At 53.0% G+C, this 16,909-nt stretch overlaps 1 protein-coding gene across 1 annotated transcript in view; it reads left to right on the plus strand.

Annotated features, from left to right (window-relative positions):
• ADAMTS10 (ADAM metallopeptidase with thrombospondin type 1 motif 10) overlaps nt 1-16,909 on the plus strand; it is a 58,184-nt gene that overhangs the window by 20,386 nt on the left and 20,889 nt on the right. The window contains exons 4-11 of the mRNA XM_037382996.1: nt 3,192-3,351; nt 5,419-5,636; nt 6,885-6,968; nt 7,348-7,493; nt 10,273-10,316; nt 11,538-11,643; nt 11,809-11,955; nt 13,723-13,864. Coding sequence (XP_037238893.1) covers nt 3,192-3,351; nt 5,419-5,636; nt 6,885-6,968; nt 7,348-7,493; nt 10,273-10,316; nt 11,538-11,643; nt 11,809-11,955; nt 13,723-13,864 — 1,047 coding nt within the window. The remainder of the gene's footprint in view (nt 1-3,191; nt 3,352-5,418; nt 5,637-6,884; nt 6,969-7,347; nt 7,494-10,272; nt 10,317-11,537; nt 11,644-11,808; nt 11,956-13,722; nt 13,865-16,909) is intronic.

Genomic DNA, 16,909 nt, shown 5'->3' on the forward strand with positions numbered 1-16,909 from the left:
GGAGTCTGGTATCTTTTTAAGCTGGCAGAGTCGTGGCTGTACTTGCCACTGGAGCAGACCTGTTGCAGAGCTCTTGTTGATCAGTAACAGCTGATCCACTCATGCCATCCCTCAGCCACAGCATGCTCCCTTCCAGGCAGGCATCAGTCTGCTTTGGAGGGGTCAGGTGGGGATAGAAGAGGGTCTCCTGTTGCTGTGGTCTCAAGGTTGAGGTTTGTGCTGACACATGCTAAGGGGGGACTGCACACGATGGCCCACATTTGTGCAGGCCTGACTAATGATGCAAAGTGGGTTGTGTATTGCGTTGTTGAATGGGCACAGCAGGGACCTGATGCTGATTATGGGGTGAGCTGTGCACGAGGAGGAGGGAAAGGGACAATCGTATCCACAGAAGCATCCACTACAAAGCTGTGAAAACAGGTAACAAGCCCCAAAGCCATCCTTCTGTCTTCAGACTCCCAGGTCCCTAAGCACTTTCTGTATCTGCAAGGTGTAGTGCTGTAAACAGCTTTGTTTTCAACCACCCATGACATAATTCTCACCTTATGGCACCCCAGCTTTGAGCTGCCCATATCTGGGCATGTTCCCGTTGACTCAGCTTCCTGGCCACACACGCTGTCACCCTGGCCTGCGGGCAGGCAGGCAGCATGGCTTACCCCACACATCTCCTGTGGAGAGCACACTGTGCTGCGCCTCAGCAAAGTCACCCAGGCTTAAGTTGTCAGAAGCAAAGGGCAAAAGGGTCCATTTTCCAAAACGCACAGAGCTGTGAGCTGCCAGCAGGGCCAAGCACAAAGCAGCTGGAGGCTGCAGGAAGCAGCCCAGGCAGCTTTGCCACAGCCTGGCCCAGCCCTGGAATCCCTGTCTTAGGCAAAGCCGTGTTTCATCCTACTGGCTGCATGAGGTCCCGAGGACCTGTGTCCTGCCATCAAAAAAAATGAGTAAGGAGAAAACAACTGTAGGAGAGAAATGCCACTCTCCTACCTCTTGTGTCAGAACTCATCAAAGGCCAGGTTAAAGGCCAGGTTTTCAACTCTGAGTGTCTGTGCTGAGATTGGGCTTTCACCTGAAAAGCCCTCCTGAAGTCAGCATGAACGTTAGTGCTTGGAGAAGGTGGATGGCCCCGCTGCTGAGGCTAACATCGAGCTGCTCGTGTGTATGTACAAGGAGGTGCAAGAGCTGGATTGCATGTGTGGCTGTGCTTTTCTTAAGTGTGGTTATAAGCTAATAACATAAACCATCCTTGCTCTGCAGATGACCTGGGTGAATCATAGACAGGATATCCAGTTGAGCTCCCCCACAAACCACAGGGATCTCTCTAAGGGCTTCTCGCCTCCCCCCTTCAACAGGCTTGTGTCACGTCCAGCACCCGGACCTCAGAGCTCTGTCTTTGGGGTCAGCGACGGGGCAGTTTTTAGATTCCTGCAATGGCCGAGCTTCATGCCAGGCAAGCAGTGGAGCCTCCTGCCTCTCACGCTCTGCAGAGGCTCTGGGTTTAAGGAAGAATGACCCTTTTCTATCAGTACATGGGTTTGGGGCAGGACGTGCTCTCCCCTCCTGCTGCTCTGCCCCAAGCCAGTGGTGACCTCCTTCTCCCCGTCCCACAAAGCCGGCAGCCAGCTGGCTTCGCAGGCCGACACTCGGCTTTCCGCCGGAGCCCTCGCCAGGCTAACCTCACAGTACCTCGCTTGTGTTTGAAAAGGTGGAGCTGAGCCAAGAGCAACAGAGCCTGGTGCAGGAGGAAATCCCCCGGCACTCTGGAGATGGGGACTTCGCAGTGCACACACTGCCTCGATTCAGCTCTCATGGCAGGGAGGGAGAGGGGGAGAGACCTATTGCAGAGGCAGCATCCACCCTAGAGAGGCTCTCCCCCATGAACGCCCAGCAGTAATGCTGTTACACAGGTGGTGCCTTCAACGCAAAGACCTCAAGATGTTTTAGAGACCTGCTTCCCCGCTCCCCATCTTGGCAGATCAGGGCTCCCGTCCCTCTTGCATAGAGGGGAGCTGGTGAAGTGCTGTGATAACCAAAGGACAACACCGGTGCAGAGCTGATGGCAGAACAGAGGTGTCCCTCCACCCAGAGCTATGCTTGCACACGGGGAGGAGTGGGAGGACAGCCAGGTAATATGGGTCTTAGACTTTTGGGATACTTCTCATCCTGCTTGAGCAATGTCAGGCATGTTTCTGTGTCTCGGTTGCTTGCTGGTAAAGGTCAGCTGATAGCACACCCACGTTTCTTGCAGTCAGGTGGGATTCAGTGCCAGGGGTTGTTACAGCAATGGAGGTTCTACTTGTGTCATGTTGGGCTGCCAGAAAGTTGGGTTGCTCAGACCTTCTAAGAGGGAAGGCTTGCTGCAAAGGAGAGATCTTGCAAACACCTGGTGGGTTTGGCTGCTTATCCTGCTGGGGTCTGCTTCTGCCCCATTGTCACTGTCGCATAAGTGTGTCCACTTGTAGAGAGCAAAGTCTGGGCTCACAGCTGAGTTTCATTCAGCCAAAGAATAAAATAAGGGAGAAAACCAAAAAACAAGGGAGCAGAAATAAGATCATCTGGCTGAGGTGGCCAGTCAGAGGTATAAAAGGGGCAGTGGTGCACAACCCAGGTTTTATGCTGCAGAGAAAGGTTGTGGCTCCTGCTGGCTGCCTGACCTAACTGGACTTCAGATTTTAAAGATCCAATGTGTTTCTCAAAAGCCTCTGAGCATTGAGACTTCTCTGCAGCTCTGTGCCTGAGTTTCACAGCTGGTGGTAGTGGTCCTGAGCTGCTTTTGAAGGTTCTTCAGTGAGGCTGGAAAGTATAGGAGTTAGATCTCACTGCTGAGCTGTGCTATTTGAAGGTATGGTATTTAGGATCCCACAGACAGCTCTTAATTAGACTGAGTGGGTGGAATAGGAAACAAGTCATTCATAATTTTGCAAGGAAAGACTGTGATTTCAAGAGGACTTTTAGTGAACACAGATGACCCAAGGCATCCACGACCATCTGGTTCAGTTTTCTCTGGTCTGTAGGTTCATTTAGTTCAGTGATTGTGCGTAAATGAAGGATTCCTTCACATTCTCAAAAGTATTTGTCAGTCCCCAGAAATGCAGTGGTTAGTCATCAGAAAGCTCATTACAAGAAGCCACTGGTATGTCACCCAGTTCTCTCTCTGCCTCTTTTTATTGCCTTCCGTCTCTTTCCTTCTGCAGCATGGAGTGATTGTCGCAGATGAGGAGGAATATTTCATTGAACCGCTGAGCCCAGGAGCCAATGTCAGCACAGGGAGCGAGGGCAAGGGCAGCCCCCACGTCGTGTACAAGCGATCGTCTCTCCAGTACCCACACATGGACGCAGCCTGCGGCGTGCTAGGTATCTGTACCCACCAACACATCCTCTATCCATGCCAGTGCCAGCTGGGAAAGTTCTGGGAGACCTTTGAAGGTCCACACTGCTCTTTATGGCAAAGAACCAAATTTATCTCTGGCATTCAAGGAAGTTTTCTGTATCTACTTTTACCCATGCTTTGTGGTGGCCATTTCTTTGGAAAGCTCTTGTACTCTCTTCTTCGCAGCAGGGCTTTTAAATTTGTAAACAGAGCATGGAATAGAAGAGAAATAACTGCCTCTTATTGTTCTTATGAAAAATCTTCCAGAATTGGCCAATTTACAGGGTATTGAGAAATCGTAACTTGCGCATGCTCAGCAGAGACTTGTCTGGGTTAGTCACTGGAAGTTGTGTCCGCATTGAGATACATCTGCTGCTGTTAGAGACTAGGTAGGAAGATGCCTTGTAGGGTGGGATGTGGGATCTGATTAGTCACAGTGGGCCCTGGGAGACATGTATAGAGAATGGCAATTGCACATCTACCCTATTTCTACACTTACAAGCCTTTGACTTCCTAATGAACTCACAGAGGTCTGCCCTGGCCTCTCCCCACATGCTTGTGCCCTTCCTGTCCTTGCTAGCAGGCAGTCAGTGTCCTAGAGCCTTGCTGAAATCCACAGCCCTTGTGAATGTGCAGAGATTTTCCATCTACCCAAAATGTTGCATGCAGACAGGATAATGCTCCCTCAGTTTACGGAAGCTTCCCCTGACTCTGTAAGGATGAGAGGAGATGCCATCCCTGCAGAGAGACCAGCTCACATTTTACGGATTAGAGTTTGTGGGTACTGTTCCCGGTTGGTCCTGGCAGGTTTGTGTGTTGCTTCAGGGTGTTCATTCAGTGCCCCAGTGGTGACACTTAACCAAATGAGGAGGCACTGCTGGAAGGGATGGAGCCTCTGGGGACACTGGGGCACTGCCAGCCTGCTCTGCATGTCCCCAGACTTAACAGCATCTCTGGGGACAACCTGTGCTTCCCTGGCCCAGTTCCTCCCATCCCAGCTCCCAAAGTCATGTTGGACAAAGCGCCAGCAGACTCCCCTTCTGCTGACTCTTTGCCACATTCCCCAGCTTCCAGACAAAAGTTAGCCTGTTCCTAATTGCTTCTTGGAAGGCAGCGACCATGCACTGGGAGCTGCAGGCCAAATACAGTTCAGAGCAATCATGGTGCAGCTGGCCTCAGCAAAGCTGCCCCATCCCCTTGCCCCACAGGCTGGACCCATCCTGATCTGTCTGGTGCAGCTGGGCCCCGAGCACCCCTCAAGCTCCCTCTGATCAGCTGGGGGGGCTGGAGCTGGTGGGCTGTGGGGCTGCCTGTGATCTGCCCATCTTCCCAGTTCTGCTGCATGTGTCATGATCCAGCTCTAGAGCAGAGGAGGGGGGTTTGACCAGCTTTCCTGACAGGGCGGGAGAGTGGTTGTCATCTCCCAGACAGCTTTCCGGCCCTGTGGTGGTCCCTGGACTGGGGTTTTTGGAGCTGGTGGCCCTGCTGGGGACAGCTCTAGGGTCAGGTCAGTAGCACTTGAAGCCTGGAGCAAAGTCCTACAAACCTGCTGTTGCTGCTGCTTTGGAGGCGGCAGCCATTTCTGTGGAGAAAAAGCCAAGTCCTAAATTCAGGTCCTGGCAGGAAAAGGAAAGAGGAAATGATCTGCAATGGCTTTATTTTCAGATGATGTCTGTGTAGTTTCTAAATCCACACCACTCTTCCCTGTGACAGAGGCGAGAGCAGGGCCTCGCACGCGGAGGCAGTGAAGCACGTGGGGCTGCTGCAGCAGAACGGGTGCACGCCTCTGCGTGCAGCACCCGGGCAGGAGGGCCAGCGGGATGCCAGCAGGGCCGGCAGGAGCGCAGGGACATCCCTGGGCTGCAGCAGGAATTGCTAAACAGATCCAGCCGATGGCAATGGGGGCATGTGCTAGGTCCATGTGTGGTGCATAAAGAGCCTCGTGACGGCCTTTCCTTCCCTGAAACCAAGCTCATGCTGCACACCCCTGACCTCTCCATGTTGTTGAATTGCTGCTGGAGGGCAACAGAAAAATCTTTTTCCCCTCTCAGATGAGAAGCCGTGGAAAGGGAGACACTGGTGGTTGCGGACACTGAAGCCCTCCCCTCTGAAGCCGTCGGGCAACCACAGCCAGCGAGGCCAGCTACCCCTGAAGAGATCTGTCAGCACCGAGCGCTATGTGGAGACCCTGGTGGTGGCTGACAAAATGATGGTGGGGTATCACGGGCGACGGGACATAGAGCAGTACATCCTGGCCATCATGAATATTGTAAGTGTTATAACCACATCATGAGCCTTGGGGGACCCCAGGGGCTCACACACCCAGCAGCAGAGAGCAGGCGGGAATAAGTCCTGTTCGTCACCCCGAATGTTTGGGTTTGGCAGAGGGTGCCGTGTGCTTTTCCTCCAAGAAGACAAGTGGGATGGGAATGCAGTGGGGTAATCAGATCTGTTGCAAGATGGCAGTAGCTTCTCCCCATCCCCAGAGCGAGATGTTTGGGTCAAAAATCCTGACATGCCGCTGCCGCTCATGAGCAGCGATACTCCGGAGCCCCGCAGGGACTCCCTGTTGTATAGAGGAGGCACTGTAGGAGAGGTAAACTCTGGCCCGTCTGACCATGCTACAGGCCAGATCTGGACTGGGAGAACAAAGGCCTTTCTTTGAACAGCATCTCTCATCGCAAATTAGCATTGCAAATAGGCCCAGCCAAGCTGAGAAACACATGGGAAAGCATAAGGACAGTGAGCTCTCACGCTTGGGGGCTGATCAGTGTGAGGGGCAGGGAGAAATACCCTCGCTCTTCCATACCACGCTGCCCGTGTCTCTGGGTTACTGCAGAGGAGCTTCCTCTGCAGCATCAGATTTGGGTCATTGCTGGCAGCAGGGTACCAGGCTAGATGCATTAACAGCCTGACTGGCCGTGCTGAATCCTCCTGTGAGGTGAGATAGGCTTGGAAGTTATCCATCAAACCGCTGAAAGCCCCTCTGTGATGGCTCTTTGTCCTGTCCTCTGCAGGATCTCTTTTCATGGCTTGCTTTGTTTGCATTTCTAAAGCAGATGCCAGATTTTAAAACAATACCGTTTCTAACTGTGTCATCTGCTGTAAAACACCCATCGTGTGGCGGCAGATTTCTGAGAGATGCTGTGTCATTCCCTGCCAATGGGCAGTCAGCAAAGCTTCATCCCTGTGACTGTGTAATGCCAGGACCACAGGGCTTCCCAAGCTGAGCTCCAGGCAAGGAGCAGGTGCTGTGGGATGTCAGCTTCACCGCTCGAATGTCCCCAGCAGGAGACACTGAGGTCTGAACATGGTTTAGGAGGCTCTGTGATCCAAGTGGTATTGTGAAGTCCCACACCCATTTCTGCTTTCTAAAAGGATTGTGTTCAGACCCTGCAGCCCAGGCTGTTTCTCTTCACTGAGTGCCCAGCACATGCCAGGTCCACCAATTGCACCGTTTCACCCAGCCAGCGAGCTCATTTTTAAGACTCGTCTTTTCTTGTTTCTTGGAGGTCAGGTTGCCAAACTTTTCCAGGACTCGAGTCTGGGCAATATTGTCAATATCCTGGTGACCCGACTGATTCTCCTCACCGAGGATCAGGTAAGGCGGGCTTTGCTGAGCTGCTGCTGTCATGCATCTGAACTTCCTTTGTGGATCTGTGTGTTCGCCCTGGATGTCACCCATGGAGGTCCCCCCACTGCAGTCTGCTGGGTGCACCACATCCTCTCAATGGCAGCTGGGGACTGGGCTTAGGCTGTGGGCTGGGGAAACCGCTGAGACTCTGAGCACTGTTCCTATGATAAGGTGGCTTTAGGGAGGTTTAAGTAGCTTTAGTCCTCTAAAGCCTTGCTTTTCCATGATCTCTGTGAAAAGGTGGGGGCACCTGGACTGGTGTCAGTGCTCTGCTGGCATGGGAATAGGCAGTGCCTTCATATTAGAGCTTTCCTGGGAACACACTGTCATATTGCTTCCATTCCAGCCCACACTGGAGATCAACCACCATGCTGGGAAATCCCTGGACAGCTTCTGCAAGTGGCAGAAATCCATTGTGAACAGGAACGGCAATGGGAACGCTATCCCCGAGAATGGCATAGCCAACCACGACACTGCAGTGCTGATCACCAGGTAAGGCTGAGCCCAGCCCTGGCAGCGCTGTCCTCGCAGGGGCTGCCCTCTGTGCAGCTGTCCTTTCTCTCTGTCCAAGTGGTTCATCCAAGGCTTCTTTCCCATACGCTCCCTAGCAAGCTGCCTGGCAGTGGCTGTCCCGCAGGCTGGCCACTCGCCCGTTCCCTTGCAGTGATGCGGATTATTGCAGTTCAGATAGCTGTCATCCTCCAGTGTCTTCCCTCAGTCTTTGTTGTGTTCCTACGGAGCTTAGTTTGCAGCCATGGGCATTTACAATGGCACAATGTGTACAGCCATGTTGGGCATGTGTGGGAGCCCATCCCGAGTTGTGGAGCATCAGGCATCCTGCTGAAACAGAGACCCCCATCTGCCCCTGCTGTGAAAGATGGAAAAGAGGATACAAGTGGCACCTGAGCATCATCACAGTGGCAGAGTGCCTCCAGCCAGTATGGGTTTTAGCTCCCCCCATTTTAGGTGCCTACCTGTGGGGCTGAACTCTCTCCTTAGTAGCTGATGGACACCCTTGAAGTAGTGACTTCATCTAGGACAAAAGCAGTCCCTGCCCTGCCTATGTCTCTTTGCAGTCTAGGGCAGCAGCTTAACCTGGATGCTGGATTAGACCTCCAGAGCTGGGTGAAGGAGTCTGAACCTTCACGTGCAGGACAAATAACCCCTGTCAGAATAGACGGGTGCTTGAGCCTGGAGCAGCAGAGGGTATGGGAGGGATGCTGAAGGGCAGCTCTCAGTGGTACTGCCAGCTTTGCCCAGGACATTGGCTCTCCAGTGCCTGCATGAACCCTGCTTGAGCAGAGGGGCAGCAGCCTGGGGTGAAGCCCAAGATTTGTTTGTGCCTTTTTCCACCCCCCTCTTGCTGAGTGGAAGAAAGTCATAAAATGAAAGCCTGGGAGAGGAGAGCCTCCAAGCGGGAGCCGGTTTCGTTGGCACCATGTGCAGCTCTCCTGCTCTGATTCCTGATGGCAGTGGGAGCTGTGTGCAGCCTGGCACATCCCTCCCAGGGAGCTTGTGAGAGCTGCCTGATGCATCCCTCCTGGGGAGCTATGTGATGAGACCCCATGAGCACTGGGGGAGGAGTGAACGAAAAGCCCCTTGGCCCCAGCTTTTCACCCTCCCTGGGCTGTGGTGTCTGCTTTTCCTTCCCTCCCACCACACGTGTGGGATGCAAATGCCAGTTCCGAGTTCTTCGGTCTCCCACCAGATGTTTGAGCTATCCCGAAGCAACTTGCAGGGCGGCTGCGCCAGGCTTGGACAGCACCAGTGCATCCGGCCCTTCTCTAATAAATTCCCTGTCTCCTGATAACATCTTGCTGAGCTGCGGGCTTTTTTCTCTTGCAGGAACGTGTCAAACCAGAGCCTCCAAAGGCTTTAACGGTATTCACTCGAAACAAAGCAACAAATGTTTTTCACTCACTCGATTTCCTGCTGGGGGTGAGAGGTTTGGACACTTCCAGAGGGCACCAGGGGCCAAAGGGACAGGAGCCATCACCACGAACATGTTACGCTTAACCCATCGTGTTCTATCAGCTTGCTTTCTCCCCAGTCTTGTCCCCATGGGGCCACTGGGACGAGCAGTATCAGATGGACCTGCTCACTGTGCGGGTGTCCCCAAACCTGCACCACAGTCAGCATCCTTGGTGCTCCAAGCCCAGCTCACACCCAGGCTGAAATGCACCTTGGGGCTAAGGAGCAACACCACCTCGATCTGACTCTGGGGCATCCCAGCCCGGTTGCTGCTGGTCCCGCCACCTGCCCGCCCTCCACAGATTTCTGTGTTAGTCTTGCCCCTTTCAGCCCATGTTTTGCAAAGACCTATCCCCTGTGTGGGGAGTCTCGCCTTCTGGAGAAGGTATTTGAACAGAGGCAGGGAAGGCATGTGGTTCTTTGCAATTAAATGATAATATTTGGTCTCTAGACTAAGCTGGTCTCTTTTGGAGCTGCTGCCGTGTCCCATTGCAAGGGTGCTGCATTTCAGTTTGGAGGAGATTTTATTTTGCTATCCTTATTTAGCTTTTCCTTGTATGCAGCTAACGACAGGCAAACAGTCGACTCCTTGATGCAATGGCTGGAAGTTGAGGCCAGGAACAGAGGGAAGAGTCATCCTGAATCAACCCATATTGAATTTGTTTGGAAGTAAACTGAAAAAGAAATATAAAAAATCACTTTAGCATTTTAATGAAACCACAATGGGTTTTGAAATGGAATGTGTTTTCAAACTGAAATGTTTTCCTTATTTAAAAAAAAAACAACTATTTCAGAATTACATATTTTGTTGATACAACTTGCTGCAAGGGACCTGAGTTTACAGACAAGAGGCTGGCCCTATCCCCTTCCACACTGTGCTGCTGGGGCAGATCCCTGACCCGGAGGGAAGTGGCCAACTCCCAGGAGTGCATTGGGTGCTAGTGAGCAGAGCTGGACACCCACCCAAATCCAGAGAGCTTTAAGGCTGGAATAGCATTGTCCCTTCTGATTTACCACATTTCATCAAACCCAAACCTCTGACCCCACTCAGCACTGCCCCGTAGCTCAGGGACAGGAGCTATTGTTTAAAATCCACAGTGAGCCTCAGCCTGGGGAAAGTGAGTGTTGTACAACATGGATCGGAGGTGTCTTACCTGTTACAGTTGGTACTTCCCATTCCAGAAGTGCTGCATGAGCCGTGAGCTGTTTGGGATGCGAACACATCAGTAAAATGGAGATACACGGTTTTGGAGCCAGGGAAATTGTAAGTGTTCTTAACACTGCCTTCTCTTCTTTGCAGATACGACATTTGCATCTACAAGAATAAACCGTGTGGCACCCTGGGTAGGTAGGATTTCGCTGCCCCTTCCGCAGCACTTCTCACCAGCACACGCGCCTTCGGGAGTGTGGCCAGGGTGGGCTCTGCCATCCCCTTTCCCTAGTGAGCGGGCTGAGGGGAAGTGTTTGCCCAATGCTACCACGAGCACTGGCAGTTGAGCCAGGAACAGCCCAGTAGTTTCCAGCCTGCTCAACTATGTAGCCTCCTTCTGTAAACACTAAAAGCAGCAACCCAGAGGACGGATGGGCTCTGGAACGCTTCTCCATTATATCCCTGGGTCAGGTCCAGCCTGATGATTAAGAACCACTCGCATCTAGGGCTGGTCCATAGCCTAGTGGAGTATTCCTGGCTTAACAGAGAGAAATAAGACTATTTTGTGATGACTATAAAGGGAGTTCTTTATTTAAACTGCTAGACGCAGACAGACCCTGCAGCTCTCTCTGGCTGTAGCTCCTAATTTGTCTTGCCCTGGTCTAGACTAAGCAGTCAGGGAGGGATTACTGCTCTGAATCACTGCAGTTAAAAAGGAAAAGTTGGTGGGTGTCTGACCTGGCTGCAGATGAGGTGCCTGGGAGGGGAGTTGAGGCTGGAGGTGCCATGATGGCTTGGTTTGTTCCTTTCCTTCCCTGGCCTGGTGCAGTGGGCACAGCCTGCAGTGGTAGGGCAGGGTGTGGGCAGAGGGTTGGGGAATCTGTTGCCATGATCCAGAGGGAATTTCCACATGATCCAGCCCTGCAGATGGAGTCAGGCTGGATTCCTGATCATGGTGGTGTCAGCCATAGCCAAGCGTGGATGGCCAGGTTGGATCCTGGCATGCTCAGCTGTCCCAGCTGCCCTGTCCAAGCTCCGATGCCCCAAGTGCTGGTGCAGCTGATCTCAGGTTCCCCCCACCAGCAGTGCCAATGTTGTGACAAGGACTTCTCCCCCCTCTGCACACAGTCTGGGGTTTGGATATGAAATTCAGAGAAATCTGACCCATTCCTAGCATTTCTGAGCCTGTCGTTGTTAATATAGTTGACGGTGCTGAGTGACCATATGCCCACAGCCCATAAGAGCCATGGGTCCATCTCAAAACAACTGGTGGGAATGAACATACTGACAGCAGGCTATGCTCGGTGTTCGTGAGTGTGAAGCACATCAGATAGTCCTCAAATACCACCCGTATCCCCTACAGATGCTTTGTACTGACCCTGACCCTACGTGACAGCTCTATCTGGCTTCCCTAGGCCTGGCCCCCGTTGGCGGGATGTGCGAACGAGAACGAAGCTGCAGCATCAATGAGGACATTGGCTTGGCCACAGCCTTCACCATTGCCCACGAGATCGGCCACACGTGAGTACTGGGCTAGAAGAGTCCCTGGGATTGGCCGTCACAGGGAAGGGCCCCTGCTGGTTTGTTCCTGCCACCAGGAGCTGAAAAATCCTTCCTGCAGATGATCCAGATGTGTTGAAGCTGCAGCAGCTGATCATCTCTAATTGCCTTGGTGACGCTTTCTAGGTTTGGCATGAATCACGATGGGGTTGGCAACAGCTGCGGCTCCCGTGGACAAGAAACAGCCAAGCTCATGGCTGCTCACATCACCATGAAGACCAACCCATTTGTATGGTCTACGTGCAGCAGGGATTACATCACCAGTTTCCTGGAGTAAGAAATTCTTCTCACCTTGCCCTTCCTTCTACCTCACAACCAGTATACACATCCAGCCTCTCACAGTCACTTGTGAGGATTGGGTAAAGCCAAAGAAAAGCCCACAAAGCACACAGCCCATGCACTTTCTGTCTTCTCTCCCAGCACCTCATCCTATCCCAAGGGGCATGTGCTTCCCTTCCTTTTGACTTTTCCATGGTTTCCTTGCCTGCTGAAGATAATAACCCCATTTACCTTCCTGCGGTGAGACCTTTATTTAGGTTTTCCACTTCCAGAAACTTCACAAATAGATCAATAGCTTCTGGAGGCATTTGAATGTTTCTGAGGTTCAGTCTGGTATTGCCGAGAAGGGTTGATGTGGTGGGGAAGGAGGATCTGGAGACAGGACTGGGTCTGCATGGTGTAGGCAGCTTCTCCAGACACAGGAGGAGAGTTTTCAGGTGTGAATAAGCAATGTAGGAGAAAGGTTTTTCACGATTTTTTTCTGAAGCACGTTTAGGATTCAGGAGAAGGGATTTAGGCTCATAAGTCCAGAGTTTTGATATTGTCACCTTGCCCGAGTCATGCCTCTGCAGCCTGAAAGCTTCTCAGCCAGGGTTCAGGCAATCCCTAGAGTTCTATCTAAAATGAGCAGGCAGGATCAATTTTGGTGAGGATTTTAGTAGGATACGGGCACTACCTAATAGAAGGAGTGGGTAGGACTTGAGACATGATTGGAAGAAGCAGATATGTGGGGTCACTGTGGAGAGAAGTCCCCAGGGAGTCTGAATACCAGACCTCTACTGGTGATGGTGCTGTTGTAGTGCTGCGAGAGGAGCAGCGAAGGTAAGCCTCCCCGAGAGGCTGCTGCCTGCCCCCGTGTCCCGCAAAGCGTGGCCAAAACCACATGGCTCATCACCAAATCCCACATCTGGCAGCTCACGTTTGGCCACGGCAAAACCTGTCCCCCTCGCTCTTGACCCCTGGACGCGCACCACAGCAAGGCATGTTGCATGGACAGCGCCGGGAAAGCGCTGCGGCGGAGGCTGCCTTGTCCTCAGGTAACCCCGAGGTCTCGCCGGGGCTGGCAGAGGACGGTGAGTTCATGTGGGCCCTCTCGGCGGGTCGTGCTGACCACCCCGTCCTCAGCACAGCCCCAGCAGCCTCTGCCAGGTCAAGGCTGTGGTGCACGCAAGACCCCAGGATTTGGGGCTGGGGGAGTGGTGACAGGGGCCTTGATTTAGGGAGAGCTCGGAGAGCAGCAAGGAAGGGGGAGGGAAAGGCGTGTTTCTTGCGAAATTTGGACGCTCCTACAAAGCTCTGGCATGCAGAAGGACGGGCTTGGAGAGAGAAGCTCTCTGCACTCAGCATCTCCGGTTGCTTTCAGCTGGGGTTCTGCAGCTGGGGGGGAGGGGGGGGCAGCCCCACCGCCCACCCGCCCCCCACGCGAGGGTCCTGGGCACACGCCGCCACGCGCGCTCTGCTGGCCCCAGACCCTGCGGGGACAGCCAGGGGCTGGCCATAGCCTGCAAAACCCTCAGATTAAAACTTCTAGTGAACCAGTGTGTGCTTCCGAGCCCTGAGGGCAGGACGGGAAGACTTCAGAGCACTTTTTCAGCAGTGGTTTTGCCTGGGGAGGCCAGTAGAGTTATCCCCCCAGCCCCAAGCAGCCAAGCGTGTGAGAGCTCAGCCCCATGCGGAGCTGGGGGTGCCTGCTGCCAGTCCCCCACCACCATGCTCTCCTGCAAACCTTTCTGAGCTCTGATCCTCTTCTCTTGTTTCCAGCTCCGGGATGGGATTATGCCTGAACAACGCTCCTCCCAAGCAAGACTTTATCTACCCAACGGTGGCTCCAGGACAGGCCTATGATGCAGATGAGCAGTGCCGTTTCCAGTACGGAGTTAAATCTCGCCAGTGTAAATACGGGGTAGAGAGCCTTCCTGCTTTACTATTTGGTTCCCAGGGGGTGGAGGATGGGACCTACAAGGGCAAAGGGCCGTGGGGCTGTTCCTCTGCTGCCCACATCGCTTTGCTGTTCTGCTTCAAATGAAGGGCATTGGCATGTTCCCTGTGAGCTTTTTGCCTTGCTTCCCTGTGAGAGGACAGAGGAGGCTGTTACCTATCCACAAAGGTTGACCCCAGCTCAGTTTCTGTCCGGTTAGTCGCATGGGAAGAGATCTCTTGCCTCTGCCTGATACCTTGGCTGCTGCGGGTCCCCAAGGGTTGCAGCTAAAAGTGAAGCCGCAGTCCCCTCATCCAAACGCCCCTCGCATCGGGGCTTTGTACGCAGACATATTTTTCATAAACCTTACTAGAAATCATTATGCTGCTCGCACAAACCTAGGAGGAGAAACAGCTTTCTTCCAGGTTGAGGTGGGGACGATGTGCCGTAGGTACGTCTGAGGGACAGCTGCCCACCCAAGCCACCCCTGCCATCACACTGCCATCCTCTGACCTCTGAATCCAGGAAACCACTGAAAGGAGAGGTTGTTTCAGGGGGAAAGAGTATTCCTGGATCTCAGCCTGACATTTTGCTGTTCTTAAGGTGCTGGACATCGCCAACTATCTGAGCACAGTGGTGAGGAGGAAGTGTCTGCACTGAAGGGCTAATTAAACTCCTTAATGCATCCATTTTGCCACTGATAAAACAGAGGAGCCAGCACTGAGATACACAGACAGTTGTGTTGTCTGACGGACACACATGTACATGTACTCACCCCAGTCCAAGCCCTGGAAAGGTTTCACATATTTACACGGCTTTCTGTGATCTGATATCAGGTCAGGGTTTATCTGATATCAGGTCAGGGTTTAGTTTCTCTTGCAAGCGTGTAAATACAAGCACAATGCTGCCATTGAAGTGACCCAATGTAAACCAGCCTGTCACGCTGAGTGTTCATCTATTTGGTATGGTTAAACACTAAACCACCTCCTGGTGATCTCACCAGCTCATCTTGGTGAACAAAGGGCAAAGTTTGTCTCTCCCTGATCCAGTGCTGTCTTTTGACATGGCCCAGGGGCCCAGAGCCCGCTGGACATGGGGCAGATGCAGTCTTATGAGGTGCCCAGGGCAGCAGCAGGAGAAGTCTGGATCCAGATAACCTGGTTGTGGTATCTGTTGTCAGGTGGTGCTGAGTGCACTCTGCACCCCTACTCAGCGGAGCCAGAGGCGGTGGAATGGAAACTTTCCACGTTTACATGCCTGTTTCCCAGCTAATTTTTAACTTAGGCAGACACTTCCTGTATATATACAAGGATGACAAAAGCACAAGATGTCCTTGTGATGACCTTCTAGCCCAGCCTGTCTTGCCTGCGGTTTGGGAGAGATACCCAAAGGGTGTAAGGGCTCCAGTGCATGCAGATAAATCTGGGTAAATGTGGAAGCCCACCCATCCTGTGCCCCATGTAAACAAACTGCAGGGTGACAGCGCCAGCGCAGCAGCATCCCTTCCTCCATGCCGGCACAGCGGGTGATGAGTAGGTATCACAAGGACAGAGCAAACACACCTCAGTGGTTGAAGCTGGAAAGTCCTCTCCCTTGGTAACACAGAGAGGAGACTGTACAGGAGCTCCTACTTCTGCAAGAGCAGTATGGAGGTGTAGACGCCTTCTGAAGATGGGAGAGACTTTCTTCTTTCACTGCTTAAAGCCAGCTGTAGGTGGGCTTTGGCAAAGGAGTTGGGAACCAAAATCCCTTTGTCTTGGAGCTGCAGTCCTCGGCACAGACTCTGCAGTATTTTCCTTTGCCAGCTTGCCCTGTGACACTCTGCTGTCACAACTCCATGAACAGGAGGGAAGCAGAGAAATCCCAGGCTCATCTTTTCACCCCTTTTGGTACCAGCACAGAGGATTCCCAGTCGTTGAGTCAGTTTGTCCTGCGGGGGTATCGGTTACTGTTCAGAGCACAGCCCTTGGCGGGGTGGAGGAATGCCTTGCTGGAAGGCTGAACCAAGCCCAGAGACAATGAACAGGCTGATACTTGACTGCAGGCAGGCAGCCCACCGGAGCTCTCATGCAGGTCATGCTGCCTTAGGGGCAGGCATGAGGCCAAGCAGTCACTGTTCCACACCGGAGCATGCAGCACGGAGCACGGCAGGTCCTTCAGCCCGTGCTGTGGCATTGGTGTGCGCTGACAGTGGTGCTGGCATGTGCTTGAAGCGCAGCAGCAGCAGCCGTGGCTGTTGGGGTTCTGCTGTCACATCTCGAGACAGTTTCTGTTGCTGACAGTGTGAACCTGTGCAATGCTTTCAGGTATAACCTAAGTCGGGGCAGGCTGGTCTCTGAAACAGCAGCGTTTTCCGTAGGCTTTTCAGTAGCAATAGGAGCAGGATGGTGACCTGGCAGGAAACTGGCTCTGGATTTTAGGTGCTGCTTTGCAGTTTGCAAGTCCAGCCTGGTTGATTTAGTGGCAAAGCAGGTTCAAAGGGCCTGGACTGCCAGATTTAGCAGCGGTGACAACTTTGCCGAGTCTCTGTCATGGATCTAACTTTTGGGTGGGTTCTGGAACAGCCAAGGGAAGCTTTTTGTTTACTGGCACTCGTGAGAGGTCAGGATGGGCTGAAGCTCAGGATCTGCATCTCAGGAAACCTCCTGGAAAGAGGTCTGAAGTCCTCAACCTAGTATCACTCAATGGACCCAACTGCACCTAGCAGAGACTTCTGAAGCTGCTCAAGGGCTAGTTTGCTGTCTGGCATTATTTTGATTGTTCTGACAATGGCTCTAAAATCTTCCAGAGGAGTCTTCCCTTTAGGACTGTTAGGCTGGTTGGACATTGCCAGTACACGAGGTAGTCTCGCTGTGACCTGCAGTGCATTCCTGTAGCAGGAGATGACAGGTGTGCTGTGCTGATGCTCCTGGGGAGTCCCAACTTCCCACAGAGGCAGATCTGGATCCGTGTGGCAGGTCTGGACCCACATGGCATAGGGAGGTTCATGGCAGGTGCTAGGAGTGGGCCCTTGTGCTCAGCCTCCACTGC

This window comes from Falco rusticolus, chromosome 4 (genome assembly GCF_015220075.1).
Source record: "Falco rusticolus isolate bFalRus1 chromosome 4, bFalRus1.pri, whole genome shotgun sequence".
In the NCBI taxonomy this organism is placed as follows: domain Eukaryota; kingdom Metazoa; phylum Chordata; class Aves; order Falconiformes; family Falconidae; genus Falco; species Falco rusticolus.